Source organism: Astatotilapia calliptera, chromosome 10 (genome assembly GCF_964374335.1).
Source record: "Astatotilapia calliptera chromosome 10, fAstCal68.1, whole genome shotgun sequence".
NCBI lineage: Eukaryota > Metazoa > Chordata > Actinopteri > Cichliformes > Cichlidae > Astatotilapia > Astatotilapia calliptera.
This window is the reverse complement of record NC_137431.1, coordinates 10,571,299-10,590,753: the sequence shown is the minus strand read 5'-3', so window position 1 is coordinate 10,590,753 and position 19,455 is coordinate 10,571,299. Positions and strand designations below refer to the sequence as shown.

General features: G+C 40.7%; 1 protein-coding gene across 1 annotated transcript in view; it reads left to right on the top strand.

The window, feature by feature from the left end:
• Positions 1-4,161: 4,161 nt before the first annotated feature.
• The window catches only part of fgf11b (fibroblast growth factor 11b), a 41,585-nt gene continuing 26,291 nt past the window's right edge, over positions 4,162-19,455 (top strand). Inside the window, exon 1 of the mRNA XM_026182338.2 lies at positions 4,162-5,250. Coding sequence (XP_026038123.1) covers positions 5,058-5,250 — 193 coding nt within the window. The 5' untranslated portion in view covers positions 4,162-5,057. The remainder of the gene's footprint in view (positions 5,251-19,455) is intronic.

Genomic DNA, 19,455 nt, shown 5'->3' with positions numbered 1-19,455 from the left:
TGTGTGTGTGTGTGTGTGTGTGTGTATCTATGTGTTAACATAAACATGGGCGCATGTCTAAAGTTCAGGGTAGCTATACTCCATCACAGTTCAATGAAGCAGCGTTTTCAAGGAGCACCTTGCAGCAGCTTTACTGTCTGTATTTCCATCCGTATATAAATCCCTGTCAACATTTCTTGCAGTTCTTTAATAAATAACCAATCATCAATTAAATAATTGCTTTGGCGTTATCAAGCTCACTGCTTTTACTCGGGTCTGAAAAAGATCTTGCAAGACAAAGTGTCCGATGAGCAATCATACGTTTGAGGAAATGAACAAACATCTTATTTCCAAATAACTTTTATAATCTATACTGATAAGAAATCCAAAATGTTCAGCTGGGATGGAGACTTCTGTCACAGTCTTCTGCTCCTTGTCAGCCACCACAGTGTCTGGTTGGTTAGCCAGCATCTGGTTGTCCGTCTGGAATTTGAAGTTGTTGGTTATTTTCAACCACTTTTAGATATGTGTTCCATCAGGACTTTGGGGCTCCTACACAAATGTGGCTATATGCTATGCCATCCACCTGGCTAAGGCTTTCAGGGTTTGTTTTGTCTTACACTCTGTTACAGTGGACAGAGTGGACAGAGAGATAGCTGGACTATCTCATTTGGATCACCACATTGGGTTCTGGCTGCTGTGCTCGACGCCTGCTTCTGCGGATCTGGTGCTTAGGACTTGTTCTTGTGCTGTCGTGATCCGAGACTCTGTGCTATTCTTCAGGGTGGCCTTTTCTATCCTCTGGAAGAATATCTTGATGTCTGCCAGTATCTGCAGATGATGCATTCATGGAGGGGCTGGGTCTTCTATTATATTTTATCTTCCTCCTCCAGGTCATCTGTCTTCTGCTGCCTGAGGCAGTCATATAGCAGTTCTTCACAGAGGGACATTTTGATGTATTTTTCTTGTTTCGTTCTCAGTCGTGATTGTGACACACACTAATCCACATCCTCCCTCTTTTGATTGCACATAGACCCTCTTCGCATGGAACAGTGAGAAGTTTTCACGTCTTGGCGTCAATCTATTACCTCTTATATGGCCAGCTTAATTAATGACTGATAGGACTTTTTATTTGCCCTTTCTTTGCTATCATATAGATGTTGGATGGATTAGTGTGTCAAATGTCTCATTGACTCTTGCCATATGGCTTGATGTCATCCATGTAGATGGCTGATGGTCACTTCACTTCTGCAATAAGGTGGATGACATGTATGGGGCATCAGTGATAGGGTTATTTATAGTCAATCAAGGCACTGATTATGTTGATTCCCCTATTAGCTGGTGCTTTGATCTCCTGGCGTTGCTTCCAGTGCCATTCTGAGCTTTGGGCATGTGTCAGCTTATGTGCCTACTCAATTTACAGGAGATTCCATCCTACGGAAAGGCAAGTTACTCGCCAGTAGCTGGAAGTTACCCTTGTGTGAATCCTCATCAGCATTGTTCTGCTCTGTGTTGGCAGGTCTGGGTGTGCCTATTCTTTGTAGCTCATACAATTGTTCTGCCAGGTGATCACAGATATCTGTTAGGTGTTTCGGCCAAAAGGAGTTGGATCGTACTTGGTCCAGGCAGTGGACCACCTTTGTGATCTTCTTATTCTTGGTAGCTACTGTATATCTTAGCTCCATCCAGCAAAGCCAATGGTATTGTGTAATGTCTCTTTCTCCCAGATATCCTTGCATCACTACTTAGTGTCATTTATGGATGTTCAGTCTTTGTGCTGCTGTTCCCTTGGAGCTGAGAGTAGGCTCTTTATGACTCCTTGGACAACATTTGCAGACCAATTATACTCTTGTTCTGATGTATCTTTTCTGGCAGCCAAGCTATCAGTTTGGTAGTTTCAAGAGTCTTACTTATGGGGGTTTTTGCAACCTGGTGCACTTTTATTAGCCAACTAATAGCTGTCCAAGCTACGTACTTTTCACAACTGTAATTACTTTTCAGGATGAAGATGGATAAACAATCCCTCCTTTCCATCTATCTTTCATCCATCTGGCTTATCTAGGGAAGATTATAAAAGACTGTTAAGTAACATGGAATGTACCAAAACCTGAGAATCATTATCCTTGGAAAAACATTTCTGTATAAAGCCCTTTAAAAGAGGATATGCTGTTAATACCCCCCGTTTCCATGTAATTTGATATGCATGCAGGGATTGTGCAATGGATTGTTTTTAGCAAAACATAATTTAATCCTCTTTTGTATATTATTCAGATGATGAGAATTTATACATGTACATTTGACAGAAAGCTCATTTGCTATTTTTATCATTCTTACTTTCATTTAGATTTACTGTTTCTTTCCTTCCTGAATAAAACATCCTAAGGCTGGCAGAGTCTCCTGTGTGAGCATTTGTGGGTATAAGAACCTAGCTAGGTGTTTGAGGCAAAAGTGATATGGTAAGTAATTGACTCTAACCAGGATATTAAAGTGTTCTGGCATAATGAGTGTTTATTTTTTTTTAGTTTGGTTTTGTGCTGATACAGTAGGTCTTACAAAGAAATTTAAAAATGCTGGGTCTTAATGAGTCCTCTAAGTTTATAGCGTGATATTTCATTATAATATTGGACACATTTCTTAACCTTGAGACAGTATAATGTCCCAAGAATCCCTACTTAGCTTTCTTTTGGTGTAACTTGGCATGTACTTGTGACTGGGAAAAGCAAAAAGAAGAACAACCTTTGGCAATGTGTGCAATGCAATGTCCATTAGGAGATTGATTCTTAACCCAGAGTAAGACTAGGGAGTGGCTGGGGATTGTTGGAAATGGTGGGGATTGTTGGAAGGGAGGGGAGGATCATTAGAAAAAAAAATCCTTTTTATGTTTTCACATCAATACAAACTGCATTATCTCATGCGTGATTCTCTCTCCTCTGCCCCAGGCATGCCCTCGTCCGTCGCTGAGACTAAACATCTGCTGTCACTTGTCAATCAAGTTCTGAGAGACAGTGACCTTGCGTGGCATTGTTAGAAACGATCTGAATTGAGCTTGCATTTTGAAGTCGCCTCTACTGCTGGTTTCCCCAGCGACTGGCTTGTAAAAAGGTGCCGTGTCAAATAAAACTGGATTGATTGCCAATCAGATAAGTTAATTTATTGGCTCTGAGTCTGAGGGGTTGGGCCAGAGATGTCTAGTGTTTTTATATCCAGTTTTGCTACAGATTCATTGATGGCTTTTTCAAATTATGGCCCAAATCTTTTAAGATAATTTATATATATCTACTTTTACAAGCAAATTCATGACATTTCGTGTATAAATGCAGTCAAATGCATGGGTTGTTTTCATTCCATTCAGTGAAATAAAGGAAAAACTTTAATCAGACCTGCTCTTTTTCTAAAATTTCAAACATAAAGTCTGCCTTTGGAAGAGCAGGACAGTATGTGTGTGTTGGCAGGGCTAGCTGTCTTACTCAATCTGTCCTAACTCATGTTTCTGTCAGGGTTAGTGTAAGCCAGCAGTCGGCTATGTCAGACACTAAATGTCAGTTTCAGGGTACAGAGACCACCCCCCCCCCCCCCCCACTCAATTGTATATGTAAAGCTGAAGGAAGCAAAGAAGAATATGGAGATTACTATCATGTAAGTGAGTTTCAAAGAGGGAGATGAAGAAAAACACAGACTAGAGATGAGCAATTATACAGCAGGGAAGGCTCCATTACAAAATATGCTGATTTGCTCTGTGTGTGTGTGTTGGGTGTGTGTGTGAGTGGGTGCATGTGACAGGAAGGTAGCACGTGGTGATGCTGCTCCTCTCGAGGAGACAGAGAACTGTCACAATCTGCACCTCCAGCACTCTCTGGTGTCTTTCTCCTACTCTGGCGCTGTGTCTCTGTTTCAGGGGGGCTCTAGTTTGTTTTTTTAGGGGGATGTTTTCTGTGAAATAACAAAATTGTAGCCTCGGTGAAGTGGCTGTTAAGACGTCCTTCTCCCACATTTTCCTCCGTCTTCCCCGCCAAGCTCATTCTTACACATCACAGCCTCTGCCTCCCCCTCCCCTCCCCTCCCTCAGTCTCTTTTGCTGTCTCTCGCTCCCCCCCTTCCTTTCTCTCTCTGTCATGAATGTCACCTCTACTGATGGTGGCTGCTGGAATTCACACACACATACTCTCACAACCACTCGCTGACTTTGGATGGGAGGAGGAGGGGGGAGGGGAGGAGGAAAGAGGGGGGTTTCGGTGAGGTCTGTGGGAAAGAGGCATGCCATTGGAGGCAGAAGAGGAGTCTCTGCCTGTCCGTGTCCATGTCTCTGCTCCGTTCCCGGCTTCATTCCGACAAAGACCGTCAGTGTCCCGCCTGCTGTGCTACCTCTGGATTTAAGTCAGCTGGATTACTGCTTGGACTCTCGGCTCATTATTCCACGCTGCCACATTTAAATGGGAGGCAAAGTTGGACCGCCATGGAATGCAAGAATGGTGAAAAACAGTTTGGTTTTTCTTGCGCTTTTAAGAGCTTCCTAGCATTCAAAATGAGCCCACTTTTCTTCTTTAAAAGTGTTTTTATACGTAAATTAATTTGAGCTCTTTCTCTTCTGTATCGCCTGTTTAAAGTAGGTTAGTTATTTTGCAATATAACATTTTGTACTTGGCTGCCAGGCCACATTTTGATGTGAAAGATGAGTGGGGAAGCGGGATAGAATCATGTCTCGAGCGTAACCTTTTGGAAAAGTCTGTCTTTTTAAAGCTGGTCTCAAAGTTTTACATTGAAAATGTGACTGTATCAGTTTAAAAAAAATTTTTTTCCTGGGATCTGTTACTGTCAGATTTTGATTTTTTTTTTTTTTTTTTTGGGTCCATTACATTGGACTGCATGTGAACTTGCATCTTATCCAGTTCATCCCTCTCCAAGGGAACCCTCAAACTAAACTCTTCCCTGTTAACCCACTTAGACTCCCGATCTCCCCTGTGGGGTTTTCTTTATAACATTCGTCCTATTCTAGTGTACTGAGGAAAGCAAAAGCCAAACCAGCAAAGGGGGTACCGGGAAGGAAGTCACCCCCCTCCCAAAGGTGAGAGGGGGGGAAGATGGCAGCTCTCGCCAGCTCTCTCATTAGACAGAAACGGGCGGTCAAGGACGACCAAGCCAACCGACCGGTAGCCAGCAAGCGCAAGCCCTGTCCTAAGAGCAACAAGTCCCTGTGCCAGAAACAGATCCTTGTCCTGATCTCCAAAGTACGGCTATGCGGAGGTCGAAAAGGGCGAAATGACAAAAGACCAGGTGAGTCAACTAATATCATTTCCATCTTGCTTCTCTGTTCACCCATATTTTGGGATATTGTACCAGAGGTGAGAGCTACACCTGTTATCTTAAAACTGGGCTAAAATTACTTTTCACACTTCATGTAAATGGAAAATTTACCTATGCACTAAAATGAGATAAGTCACTTTTATACAAAGTTTTCCAATTCAACGTTCATTCTGAAAGACACTCACAGGGTTTTGTTATTAGTCCTTTTTCACATTGTTTGGTCCTCTTTTATTCCCTGTCCAAACAATGATGATCAACACTTCAACAAGATGCCTTGTAGCTCCGTTCGCACTTGATCATTGACACTTGTCAGTGTAATATTTGAGTTTTACATTAGCAGTTATTCTCAGTGCAGCCGCCTCCTGCATCCTCGCCTCTCCCAATGGTAGCCACAGCTTAAGGAAATTTTGCTGAACAAACATCATTCATAAAGAGGGCACATACCTTCATGGCTGATTGGAGAAGAAACTGTGAATTCAGAGTGAGAAAAGTGATGAAAAGTAAAAATTGATGAGCAGAGCTTAATGCTTGATGTGGACTTTCATTTCATTCGGAATGCCTTTGTTTGCATATGTCTATATTGCGTCAACGTGATCCTCATTGCCAAAAGGTTTATTTACTATATTTATCATAGTTCACACTATTTACTACATTTGGTTGTTTTAAGTCTCAGAGCTTCTTAAATTTTGCCGCTGGTATTGTTTGATAATAAGAATTAATTGTGCTGGATCAATACATTTAAGCCCCCATATCATTCAAAAGGAGTAGCTTCCTGCTAGTCACACACACACATTTTAGTGCAAAATCAATGACAAAGTAAGCAGTTTTAACGCATTTGTTTGTTTACTAGTTTAAGAGTTCTTTTTGTCAGTCCTCATTTATTTCTAATGAACAGTGAAGCTCACACCCAACCATTCACACTTGTCATTGTCATATCTGAGTTTCACATTAGCAGTCATTCTCAGCTCAGCCACCTCCTGCATCCTCACCTCTCCCAATGGTCGCCACATCTCTCAAGTCTGCATAATAAAAATAAAACAAGTTTTTAGTCAGACAAAACTCTGACATGAGTTTACATGCACATAACAGAGCTTTTGCATCTCCAGACATAATTATGCAGACCTGCACAAACAATAAATTGTCAAAATAGCTAAAAACCACTGCAATCCCAGTGCAGGCTTAATTCTGTCAGGTTGTCTGATATGCTTGGTCTTTGAAAGCAGAACTTCAGCTCTGAGTCTCTGAACAGAGATTCGTGTGATGTGATGCTAAGATTCCTTTCTTTCTTACCACTTTAAGGATGCAAAACAAAAGCTTTGTAGTATTAGTGCTCATAAGATAGTGCTCATTATATGATGGCTTGCTATTTTTTTAACATTTCGTACAAAGTAAGCGTCTTTGCTTTTCCTTATATGTTTACCTTTGTGTGCTTTAATTCAGGAGAAAAATCATGTTTTTTTAATTTATTTTCAAAGTACTTTTTTCTTCTTTGGTGTGACTGCTGCAATGAATTGATGACTTCGAAATGTTTAGGCTCATTGGTGCACAAATAGCGACAGTAGTATGCTACAGAATATGTTGCTGAACAAACATCATTCTTAAAGAGGAAACATACCTTCACGGCTGATTGGAGAAGAAACCGTGAATTCAGAGTGTTTCCCCCACACGAGAATCAAAAGCGAAGAGCAGTGCTTCATGCTTGACGAGGACTTTCATTTCATTCTGCATCCCTTTGTTCACATATGTCTACATTGCTTCAACGGGATCCTCATTGCCAAAATATTGCTTTGCTGTATTTATCTTAGTTCACACTATTTACTGCATTTGGTCTGAGCATCTGAGTGTTTTACTCTTGGAGTTTCTTTAATTGTGTTGGTGGTATTGTTTGATGATAAGATTGTACTGGCTTAATACATTTAAGCCCGCATATCATTAAAACGGGAATAACTTCCTGTCAGTCACATCCAATGAACTATTCAGAAACCACGTCTGTTTTGACAAGACATTGCTAAAATTTTCAGATTTAACAGATGTGACATAACATGAACCGACTATGACCACATATAGTACAGTTAATCGTGTTTTCAGGGAAAATCACCAGATATCCCATCTGCTGTTTGAGCTTTAAGCTTTGTGTGACATTCAGTGTTGGGGTCGTCATACAAAAATAATGCACATAATTATGAGTTAAAAATGTAAACCTGAGAGTACAGAGCCATATAAATCCCTATGCTAATGAAGGCGCACACATTTTCTTTTAGTGTTGAAGTATAAACACAGAACCAGCAGAAAAGCTGGTGAAAAACAGCCCAAAGAATACTTCTACAGTGACAGGTATGGGTAAAAATGGATGCTACATAGCAACAACGCTTATTACTGCTTTTGTTACCTGTTGACAATCAAGCTAGCTTTGTGTTAGTAGTAATAACAGTTGCTTGAACAGTAGCAATGTTAATACAGTTAGTACTGTAATGAGGTAATATTAAAGATGTAATAGAAAAATGTAATGTGATGGAAAGCGTTACAATCCACCACCACTTTTGGTGGTTTGAGGGTTTTTTGACATAAAAAATTAAAACTCTCAGGAAGTAAAGCAGCTCATCTCCCCAATCAGAAGGTGAGCTGTTCGACCCCCGGCTCCTCTAATCTGCACGTGATTCTTATCCTTGGGCAAGATACTGAACCCTGAGTTCCCCTGATGCATGCATTGTAGTCTGACTGATAAGTTAAAAATAGTACTTAAAATGCATGAACAGGGCTTGTATAGTGTTTTGAGTGCTCAAAATGAGTAGAGAAATCCCATATGAGCGCCATCGTCTGATCTCTGGTCTTTTTGTGCATTTACATTTAAACAATTAAAATGAATAAGAATGACAGGAGTGCTCAGAAATAAGGCCAACATAAAATGGCCACATGGTGGAAGCATCAAGATTTCACAAAGCAAGATTTTTCAAAGATTTGATGAACAGATAAAATGAGAGTAACTCTTAATGGACCAGATGAAAGCACAGTGGAGGGTATTGGTATTGGTTGCTTCCTTTAAGGATGAGCTATTTGGACTGTCTACAATTTGGGACATCAGAGAGTATAGAGCATTTAAAGCAGAGAGAACAATAATGCGGGACAATGCTCCATCATATACATCTAAGTACTCTACTGCCTGATCACCCAGGAAAAGCCTTAAGTACAACCAGTTGTCCACCTTTTTAGGCTGGCCAGCGAGCTCACAGAGCAGAATAAGGACTACAGTTAACAGCCACAATCCGAAAGGTGAAGCCAGACTCCCAGTACGACCACATGGGGACATTGGAAGGATATGCAATGTAAATATCTTATATAAGTTCTATGGATTTAAAAAAAAGGCTTAGAGATTAGAGATTAAACTTCCATTATATAACACAAGTGCATATCTTTTAAAAACATGTACATATAAAAGCCATTTGCACAAGTTAATACTCTGATGCCAAAAAATGTAATTATATGTTTTCTGTCTCCACATGTAAATTCTCTTCCTGCAGTGTTTTTGAGCCGCGAATAGTTTCAGTTGTCATTTTAGCATCACACCAGCAGACACAAGCTAAATTTATTACTGCTACTGCCCACCACTTGTAAATGTGGCTGGCACAAATCACAGAAAGGATGATCATCTACCTGATTTTACCGTGTAATCACCTTCCTCTGGGTGTCCTGCATAGTCCCTTACTGTACAGAAAACCCTTTCAAGTGGTTGCCCTGTCAGGGATCTATACTCCTGCCCTTCTTTCAGATCAATTTGGCTCATTAATGTATAGCAATTAATCAATAATCTCCCTCTTGGTTTGTTCAAGGTTGAATCTGACTTGAAAAGTGAAAGGATATCAAACTCCCTGGCCCTGCAGATTAACTTTGGTACCTTTTTTCTAAGTTAAATCAAACAAGCACACGGACAACAGATCTGGAAAAAACAAGCACTAGCAGGTAGGTATAAAATGAGATACAGAAAAAAATTCAGATAAACCATATATCTTGATTTTGGTGGACGAAAAATGTTAGTAGGCTTCAGAGAGGTTTTACCATAAACATATTAATACACATTAAAAATAGTAACACTATTAGCTGAGTCATTAGACACTAATGCATGCAAATATAGTGCAGACCTGGACATCTTGTAGCATTGAAAATGCTGTTTGGCATGGAGGTGCAGTAGTATGTTGTAGGTGTAAGCACTGGAGAAGCCAGTCAACAGTTGGAGCAGAAATGTAGGGCCTGGCTGGCAGGCAGCAGACCGGGTTACAAGGAGAGATCCAGCAGAGGATAGCATTAAGCTGACCCCAAGAGATCGAGGCTGCAAACTCGCTTACTCAACAACACCTGATCAGACAATGCAGTGTTAGGTAGCTTCTCATCAGAACTTTACTGACTGTGACAGGGGTCAGAGAGAGAGACAGAGAGAAAGAGACAGTGAAGCAGGGCAAGTCTGCAGAGGTAAACACAAGCTTAAAGAAAAGAGTAGAAGATATTACTAATGCCACAGAAAATTGTTTTTGGGGGTGGATGGTGATGACGGGGGTGGACTCAGATCCAAAGATCAAAAATGCAGAAGAGTAAGGAGAGATATTGGTGGAGAGATTAAAGGGGAGACGGGTGGGACAGCAGAGAGCTGTGAATCAGACTGTCATAGCTGCAGCATGTGGAGAAGAAGATGAGATGGGAAACCATGGGGTTGGATATTAAGTGCCACTGCAAAACACTTCTTCAGTTATCCTCTTAATCTGTTTAGAGAGTAGTCAGTCATGGTTCGAAAGTTGAGCATCTTTCCTAAATTGGAATGAAGGTTTGCGGGCGTTGTAGTGGGTTAAAGGTGGTTTTCAGTGTGGTATGGGTTAAATGGTTGATCTTAGTGGTAACCACAGCAATTTATTTTATACATTATTTTCTCTCTCATTCACACTATTGGTGTCAGACCATCCGTGAAAGGTGCTCACCTGCCATTGGGAGCAACTTTGACTTTAGCAACATGCCCTGGCTGTCAAACAAACCCTCAACTTGGCAATTAGAGGACAACCTGTTCCGCCAGCTGAGCTCCAGCTGCCTGCTGCTGTTGAATAAGAATCCTGTCACTCGGACCAGGGATGGGAAACAAGGACTGATATAACTTGGTCTTATGCCAGACTGGTCAGTACCAAACTTTTAATAAGTGCCAAGACAAATGCTGTTGCTATAGTAATTCATTCTGACATGCAGAAGTTAGAAACTGCCTCCTCATAGTGAAGCTGATGGTTTCAAGTAATCTTGCCCTAGATTAGATTTACTTCCCGTAGGCTCTCTTCCTCTTCTTGTCCTTAGCGGGCGACCAGCGGCGGTGGTCTGCCGCACAACCAGTACGCTGCTGTAGGTGCCGCAGGTTCTCTTGCTTGACCAACAATTATCTTCCACGCTTTTCTAAGGCGATGGTTCTTGCCTGCTCGAGGTCAAGTCGAAGGGCCTTCAAATAATCCTGGATTTGTTTCATCCATGTCTTCTTTGGTGCATTTCGATGCACCCTCCAATCGGTGGGGCGGGTCAAACAGAGTAGGCCATGGGTGTAGCGGCTCGGGTCCATTCGAAAACTGTGGCCAAACCAACGGAGTCGGCGGCGCTGGATTAGGTCGCCGATCGTCAGTTGGCTGCCGCAGCTGGTGAGGATGGTGTCATTCGAATGACTCAGTAAGCTCACTTTACTACATGTGTTGAAATTGCAGGTAAAGACAAATCGAAATGGAATAAAAACAGCAAGCTCAGTAGAAAAAAAACAGCATCTTTATCTGAAGCTGTGCAGCAGGTTTGAGTGCACCTGCTATACCGGCACCATCAGTGCATCCACCCGGCTCCCAGCTCTGATATTGATGGGATTTACTAAAGTTAAAAAAAAGAAGAAGAAAAAATGCAACTGTCCCAACCTCAAGTCACGGAAACGTTAGCAATCGTCATCAAATTAAACCTGTAGTTATTAACTCTGGGCACCGTTTGCACTGGGGCTTTAGCACTTCTTTAAATGTTCCTAATTAGTTTTTGGACAAGCAGCAGCAATAGCTTCATCAGTGGAGAGCAGTCACACACTCAAGTCAAATCCCTTCTTAATTGCTAGTTGAGGGAAAACAAGGAGTGTTGGCAAGTTTATTTCAGATTCAATAGTGTTACCATGTCAGTATTATGCATGTACACAAACTGCAAGATTTTTAAAAAACACTCAGTGGAAGTTTAAACTAGAATTTACTGTCCTGACATTACGAGGTAACAAATGCCTTACTTTCTTTAGTTATTAAAACCTTTACCTGCAAGAAGATTGCTGTACATCCAACCCAGAGGCATAGTACCAAAAACTATTTCCTCCTCATTACGAATTTGAGGTGAAAATATCATTGGTGAGTGTCACAATGTACCTAGGTTATAGCTTATTTTGTGCAAAACTTGTAGAATAACATTAATAGGTTTCATTAGCTTAATGAGTTTCAACAAGACTGGCTACTGACAAGCAGGATCAATAATAGCACTCATTTCTAACTGCCCAGCTGTTACCAGATACATTATAAGTGTCCTGTTGCCCATTAAGTCTGGGCAAGAACAGAAAACTCAAGACTTACTTAAGACTTCTAACCCTATCTATGTTATTAGACAGCTATTGATTTAAATTTTAAAGACGAAATTAAAATTTTGCAGTAGAAGATTGTTTGTTTCGCATCATTGCAGGAAAGTTGTAATAAGATTAGTATTCATCACAATTTGACATATTTAGATGAGACAAACAGAAGATTAGTCGTTGGTTGCTGATGAGGTCATCCCACCAACGTCAGGAGATTTCCAGCACGAAAGAGCCCGCGGTATTCCACAGCCATCTAAACTATCTGGCACCAAATGGTGTGTCTTGAAAGAAAAAGTTTTAAGCTTTAATCTTTTGCAGTTTCTTGTGTAAAGTAAAAAACACCAGAGATTAAGAGATTTAGTTATTTTAATTTTGATGGTTTACCTAACTTTATATCTTTAAGTTACCTATGTCTAACAAATAAAGTGAGTGGACATGACAGACTGATCTTTTACTTTAAAGTATTATTACAGCTAGAGTTTAGGAGTTGGCTTGTGGAAAAAGATCCTGCCTTAGAGAGCTTGTTGACAATGGCTTTAAATCGTATTCAAAGTGAGGCAGGAGGAAGGATGTGTGTACAAAAAATGCCTCTTTTTCTTCCTGTCCTACTGAAGATGCCACCTTAACCTCCCACACATGCCTGCTAAATTGAATCTGTGGGTGCTTTGATTAAAGCTGACAAGGGGAGATTGAATTTACCTCTAACAAGAGAAAAACTGAGAATAGAGGACACCTACTGTAAAGAGGTAATGATGAGAAGACAAGTGGAGGGAAATTTGGAGAGTGTAAGAGGAAGGCGATCATAAATGGAAGACAACCATGGGATACTGCGATGGGAAACCAAAAAATATATATTTTAGGGACATAAAAAGAGACCTATTACGCAATTACATACTTTGCCTCATATATATTGTTAAACTAGTATATTCCAGTCGCTTCGGACTGCTCTTTTTTTTCTATTATTGGCTCTACAATGTCACGGAGAGCAGATATCCCTGGTCATCTCAGGCACACGGCATGAGCTGTGAGTGAAGAAGCTCTCCGTCCCATGGTGTCAAACCCTTGAGTTTATAAGAGACAGCAAATGAGAAGAAAGTTGACTTATGGCTCAGTGACTGATTGCTAGTAGTTATAGTGACCAAATGGTTGCCCAGTGGTTGAGCTTGCAACACCATCAGAATCTGGACAGCAACTTTCGATCACAAGGCAATTGTTATGGTCACCTGGTGGGAGGTAACCTGTCTCCAAATAATGGCGGCCCATCTTAGGCTGACGACCATCACTATCACACAGGTTGGTGAAAGTCTGCAAAGAGCTGCAGTCTAATTTATAAGCACAGACAGATTACCAACACGTTGCAATCAATCTGAGTCAGTCTGTGGCGATATGCGCAACTCGTCTTGGCACTTCTCTTTACAATAGGAGACTGGACTCAGCTGGTTGCCAGTTTTCTGGATATGTTCCCATATAAAACCAAGGTTGTCCAGCACCTATATAATTTTGCAGTTAAATTGCCATCTTTTTTCTTTTCTCCAACAATTGTTTTACCTATTGTGATTAAAGAGAGAGGGAAGTAGCTAAAAGGACTTGTTTCAGACGATGAACTAAGGGACTGCACCAAGGCCCAATGTAAGATATCCATCTATCCATTTACAATCACTTATCTGGGTTCGGGTCATGAGGGCACCAGTCCAAGCAGAAAAGCTAAGAGATAGGACCAATGAAATGATAATGAGGTCTTTAACCTAAAATAGCTATTATTTCAATTACATAACAGAATTACTCGCAATGGAATATATACAATATGCTCTCCTAGTATTTTGTCTATGATAATGTGCAATATAAATATGGTACTGAAATGTCACGAGTCTGCCATTTCTGATACCTTACATGTTGATTAAGCATCAATACTTAAAAATGTGAATAGAGACTGAGGAGAAGCTTCTTCCCGCAGGCGATACGGTTTCTCAATCACACCACCACATAGTACTGACCCACACATATGGTTCTTAAACACACACTGGACATTCTGGACTTTGTTTATACTAATTCAATTAGATGCGTGGTCATCTAATCGAATCACTTCATCACTAAATCACTTTAAGCATATTTGCACTGCACAAGACACTTACAAATGTGGATTGCACAACACTGGACATTATATTTCTTCATTTCCATTTAATACTTGTACAGCTGCTGTTATTGTATATATATATATTTATATTTCTTCATACATTCTTATATATTTCTAGACTGTGTATTTGTGTATTGTGTATTTTGTTGTACAGTTGTTTTATTTTCAACTTTAATTTATATATTTTTATCTTATTCTTCCCAGTTAAATTTACCCTTTTTAATTTTCATATTTATTTCCTATCTTATTCATACCCTTATTTATTTATTTTTTCTTTAAGTCACGAGCACTTGTGTAAGCATTTCACTGCATATCGTACTGTGTATGATATGTGACAAATAAAATTTGAATTTGAATTTATTTGAATACATGCAAATTATTCCACTGGAAATGTTTGTGGCTGTTTCCTTGTTTGTATATTCTGTCAGGGTCTTTTCTATTTCCTATTTAAATGCTATATGTGTGGCAGCGTCTGCTAAAGTTAATCTCAGTCAAAGCTTGGCAGAAAATCTACAATGGGTGAGAAGCTGCCTTTAAGCATCTCTATGCATGACTTTCCTCTGCTGTGCGGGGACCTCATCATATAAGTGGTTCAGTAAAGAAAAACACTGCAAACCACACCTTTAATGTGTAAATCCTTTCCTGGCCCCAATCACACTGTTTAGCGCAGTCGCATGTTCGCTGGCATGATCATCACACATTCTGACAGAGGTCTGGACCCCTGTGGGAGTTCAGAGGATGTTTGTCTTTGTTTGTTCTGCATATATCAAGTGCCTATTTGTGTCCTTGCTGGCGGGTCAATTGGAGAAAAAAGGATAGGTGAGGCGTGAGCTTGAGCACTTCTCCACTTGTGTCTGTGTGTGTTTTACGTTTCAACCTGAAGAAACTTGCAGCATGGGGTCTGCCCCACATTACTCTGAATCCCCTGAGCTGAGCATGTTGTTAACTGTCACTGATACGTTTCTGTCATAATGCTAATGAAGCACATATGTGAATATTGAATGTGTGTCAGGGAAGCGTTGTGAGTCCTATTTGCTCGTGCTCGTGTGTGACATGCTCTTGTCAGTGCCATTAATAACAAGCAATAACTGTGCCTCACTTATGTGAATCGCTGCCATTGTCACAGGAAATGATTTATGAAGCCTTGAATTCAAATTAAGAGGCCACTCTTGAACTCGCTGCTGATGAGATACACCTCATTCGTTCCTATTCTTTCTTTAACCTCGCCCCGTCCTCCTATCCCTCTTCTACAACATCCCTTCCGGTGCGTCTTCCCATCTCTCCTCTCCCTCCCCGTTATTCTTGTCGCATCTTTTTGCAGCTCCATCACTCCATCATTGCCCTTTTTTGTGTCGCACTTGCTGTCCTTATCTCTTTTATTTCTGGACATACACAGAGCATTCCTCACTCTTGTTAAAGTTGTTAGCTGGGTACCATGACTTCAGGCTTCCAATTCTCCTTTCCTTCCCTTCCCTCTCCCTCCTCTCTTTCCACAAGGTTGATAATTACTAGCAGCACTGTACTGTAGACCTGGCCCAGTTTAGAAAACGAGAAACTGTATTCTCCTTTTATTACCTGCAGAATCAAACACACATGCGGGAGGCTGACTCGTTCTTTTATGTGTAAAATACAGTAGAGTACATGCATGCAAAAACACAGAGTGGAGTATTTTCACGCAAAAGGTAAGAGCGAATCGGGAACTCCTGCAAATATAAGCCAAGGAAAACCCCCGTTGTTCGATTGGGTCAAAGCAGAGGAAAATGCCCTTGGCTGCTCAGTCATGCAGGCCCCCAGTAATTACCTCCAACCTTATCGAGAGGAGCTCGCCTTTGGGGAGATCAGCCAGCAACATACTGAGCTCAAATCAAGCCAGATAAATACATTAGTGTAATGATAACCAACACTGAGACATACACTACGCTGATTAGAGATAAATCTCAACCGCTGCTTATTTTTCAGAGCAATTACACAGCAGCGAAGGGTTTAAGTGTCCTTGATGGCAGCCGGGATGTATGAAGTGATTACCTTGGGTTCTTATGTGCATTGACCTCATTTATACAGAGACCCACATAATTGCTGTGTGTATGGTTGAACTGGAGGGCTAGGCTCCATTCTCCCCCGTGCGATTCTCAAAATGATTATCGATGTGGAATGCAAATTGATGAGGGGCGTCCCGGTGTAAACCTAGCAGCGGCTTCTGCTGGGATTAGAGGAAAAGTCAATTTAATAAACAAACTGCTCTCGACAACTTACCTAACTTAATAATGTCTCCGTCTCGCCGTTTGAAAACTGCGTTATACTTTGTGCAGCAAACGTGGGACTTGTGTTGTGTCACATTTATGCGGCGTCTTTTAAATCCACATCTCTTAAGGGGAGACTCGCTACACACTTTCTTTTCTGCTTGTCATATTTCCTCTCATGTGTGGAGAGGTCACTTGAAAATGGGCCGGCTGATGAGTCAACATGTTGTCGGGTGAGCTGACAACACCTGTGTTGATGTACATAAACAGACAAGGAGCTCTCTTTGACCCACACTCCACTGACCTGGATCAGCGAATGTTTCCTGTCACTCAAGCCCACACATGTCCCAGGAGTGATGAATGTAGTCTTACACACACACACACACACACACACACACACACACACACACACACACACACACACGTGCTTCCCCTCCATGGGAAATACCCTGGACGGTGGAAGCTGCACGTTGTGCTGCTGGCATATTTAGAGAAAATTCTGCAAGGCAGATGTAGGTGTGTTCACCCTGAAAGAATGTGTGCACTGCCCGCTGCTCGTGTAACTACAGAACAGGGTTGCAACTGACTCTGGATGAATCACAGCAGATAAACATGGTAGGATTAATGATGATCATGAGCTTTCTTTTCTTTTTTCTTTTTTTAAATATATGGTCACGTTTGAGTGCAGAAACACTGATTACCAAAAGCTTGTGTTCCATTTTCCAGCACACTTTCAATGTCATGCGTCTGGTCATGACCCAATGAAAAATACATTGTTCTTCTTTTCTACAAAAACAAGGCTGGTTTGATTAATGGCCTCAGTTTCAACCCCCCCCCCCCCCCCCCCCCCCCCAAAGGATTAACCGTCTCACGTTACTGTGTTAGATAATGTGTGCATAAATATATAAAGTTGAAACAATTGGCCAACTAGTGAATTTATAGAATTGCAGAGAGCCTGCAACCACTTTGATAAAAAGTTCCATTTCTGAATCCAATTAAAGTAAGCAAACTGGATTTGCAAATATGTTTCAATAATTTCTCACAGTGTATATCACAGGCTGCAGCCCTTCATTACAGTTAATGGGACTGTAACTGCCCCCAAAACAGTAAACTGGTCTTAAAGCACTCTTAGTAAAAGTCCTGCTTACTTAAGTAAAATTCCAAAAAGCTGACAGATAAAAGTAATTTTAAATATTAAAAAGGCATCTACAAAAAGTCCCCTGTCACTTTATAATACTGAGTAAGGCGTTATATCATTGGTAATGCTTACGCAACAATGTGTAAATGCCCTCTTACAGAAGCATCTGGCTGAAGCGGAGCTAGTTTTAACTACTTTAGACACAGTTTGGAAATTTACTCTGCTGAAACAAGAGAAGGCCCTAACTAAAAAAGCTGCACAAGCTAAAACCACACTGAATCTTTAACAGGACATAAAAGTAACAATTAACGAGCAACTAAAGCTGGGACTATAGCTGTGCACAGTGGGCCACATTCAGACCCCTTAAGAGGGCAGAAACCAGTGAAACTCCTCTTTATGTCAGTGTAAAGAACTTTAACTAAACATTTAATGCCTGATATGTTTTTAAAAAAATTACTTCGCTAACACACCTCAGTTTTTCAACATGATAACGAAAACTCTGTCAGCACGACTCTTTAGGCTTAATTAAGAAATAAAGGTGGAAAATTACATAAAAGATTCAATTGAATGTTATTATTTTTGTTTTTTTCTTACTGTAAATCCATTTGTAGAAAGCATACATTTCCATAATAGACAGAGAAAATAGAAACTTTGTGTTTATCTATTACGTATTTACTTTGTTGTTGTATGAATGGGCATGGTGGAGCTCTTTATCAGCAGGAAAAGCTGCAAAACTTATGAAAATACAATTAAAATCCATATTGGGCCAAATTGCAGTCTTTGGTCTGTCTGTGATCCCCTGGGCCTCATTTTTTTTTACACTCTGAGCTAGAATATTTGTTTTGAATACAGCTAAACAGAACTGAGAAACAGCGGAAATGGCAACCCCAAGTTTTACTTTTGCACCTGTGTGCTTTCTATCACTCCATTATGCAGTACTTTGACTTAGAGGACCATAAAATGGTCACTGTTTTGTCCCCTGCAATAAATCAAATATGCTTTTACTGTTTTAGAGCACGTATGCCCTGTTATGCCAAAATCAGTACACATGACCTTTGATCCAGTAGCTCTCCAAGTTATCATCTTCTCTGTTTACCCCTGTGAAGCAGAAGTAGATACTCAGTGTGCACACTAAGCATGCTCATGATACAAACACTGGCTTTTTGCTCATGTAAACAACTCTGTGTGCTTTGCTAATCCAGAGGTAGACTGCTGTCAGACTGTGTCACTATCTATCAGAATGCTCCTCCAGGGCTTATAAAAGCAGGAGAAGTTGGCTTGCCTAATAATGTGCGCTTGCTATACTGTGGCATGTACACAAACTAGTTTAGGGGGTAAAGCACCATTTGTAACTTTAAAAAAAATGAAGTCAGTTTAGTTAAGTCACTCAGTTTTCTGCAGATACAGATTCTGCTCATTTATTCATGTTATTGTTCTTCATTATATCGCAATATAGAATAGAATAGAATAGAATAGCCTTTATTGTCATTGTACAGAGTACAACGAAATTGGAGTGCCACTCCCTTGGTGCAAGTTTCAATAATAAATATAAATGTAAAATATAAAAGGTACAAAAAAAACAATCGTAAGTACTCAAACAATAGTATGTACAATATATACAGGATAGCAGCATTAATATAATGACAGTATGAAAAGCAGCATAATATAATGACAGTGACGGTATGGAATAGGTTCAATTGTTTTTGTGCTTATTTACTACGGTGATAGCTCTGGGAAAGAAGCTATCCCTGAATCTGTTTGTCCTGGTTTTATGTGACCTGTACCGTTGGCCTGACGGTAATAGTTCAAACAGTTGGTTGCTGGGGTGAGAGTGGTCCTTGATGATATTGCCAGCTCTGCTGAGGTACCGAGAGTTTGCAGTGACCTCCAGGCTGGGCAGAGAGCAGCCAGTGATCTTCTGGGCTGTGTTGATGACCCTCTGCAGTACTTTCCTGTCTGCAGCTGAGCACCCTGCATACCATGTTGTTATGCCGTACGTTAGGATGCTCTCTATGGTGGCTCTGTAAAATGTCACCAGCAGCCTCTCCTCTAGGTTGTTCCT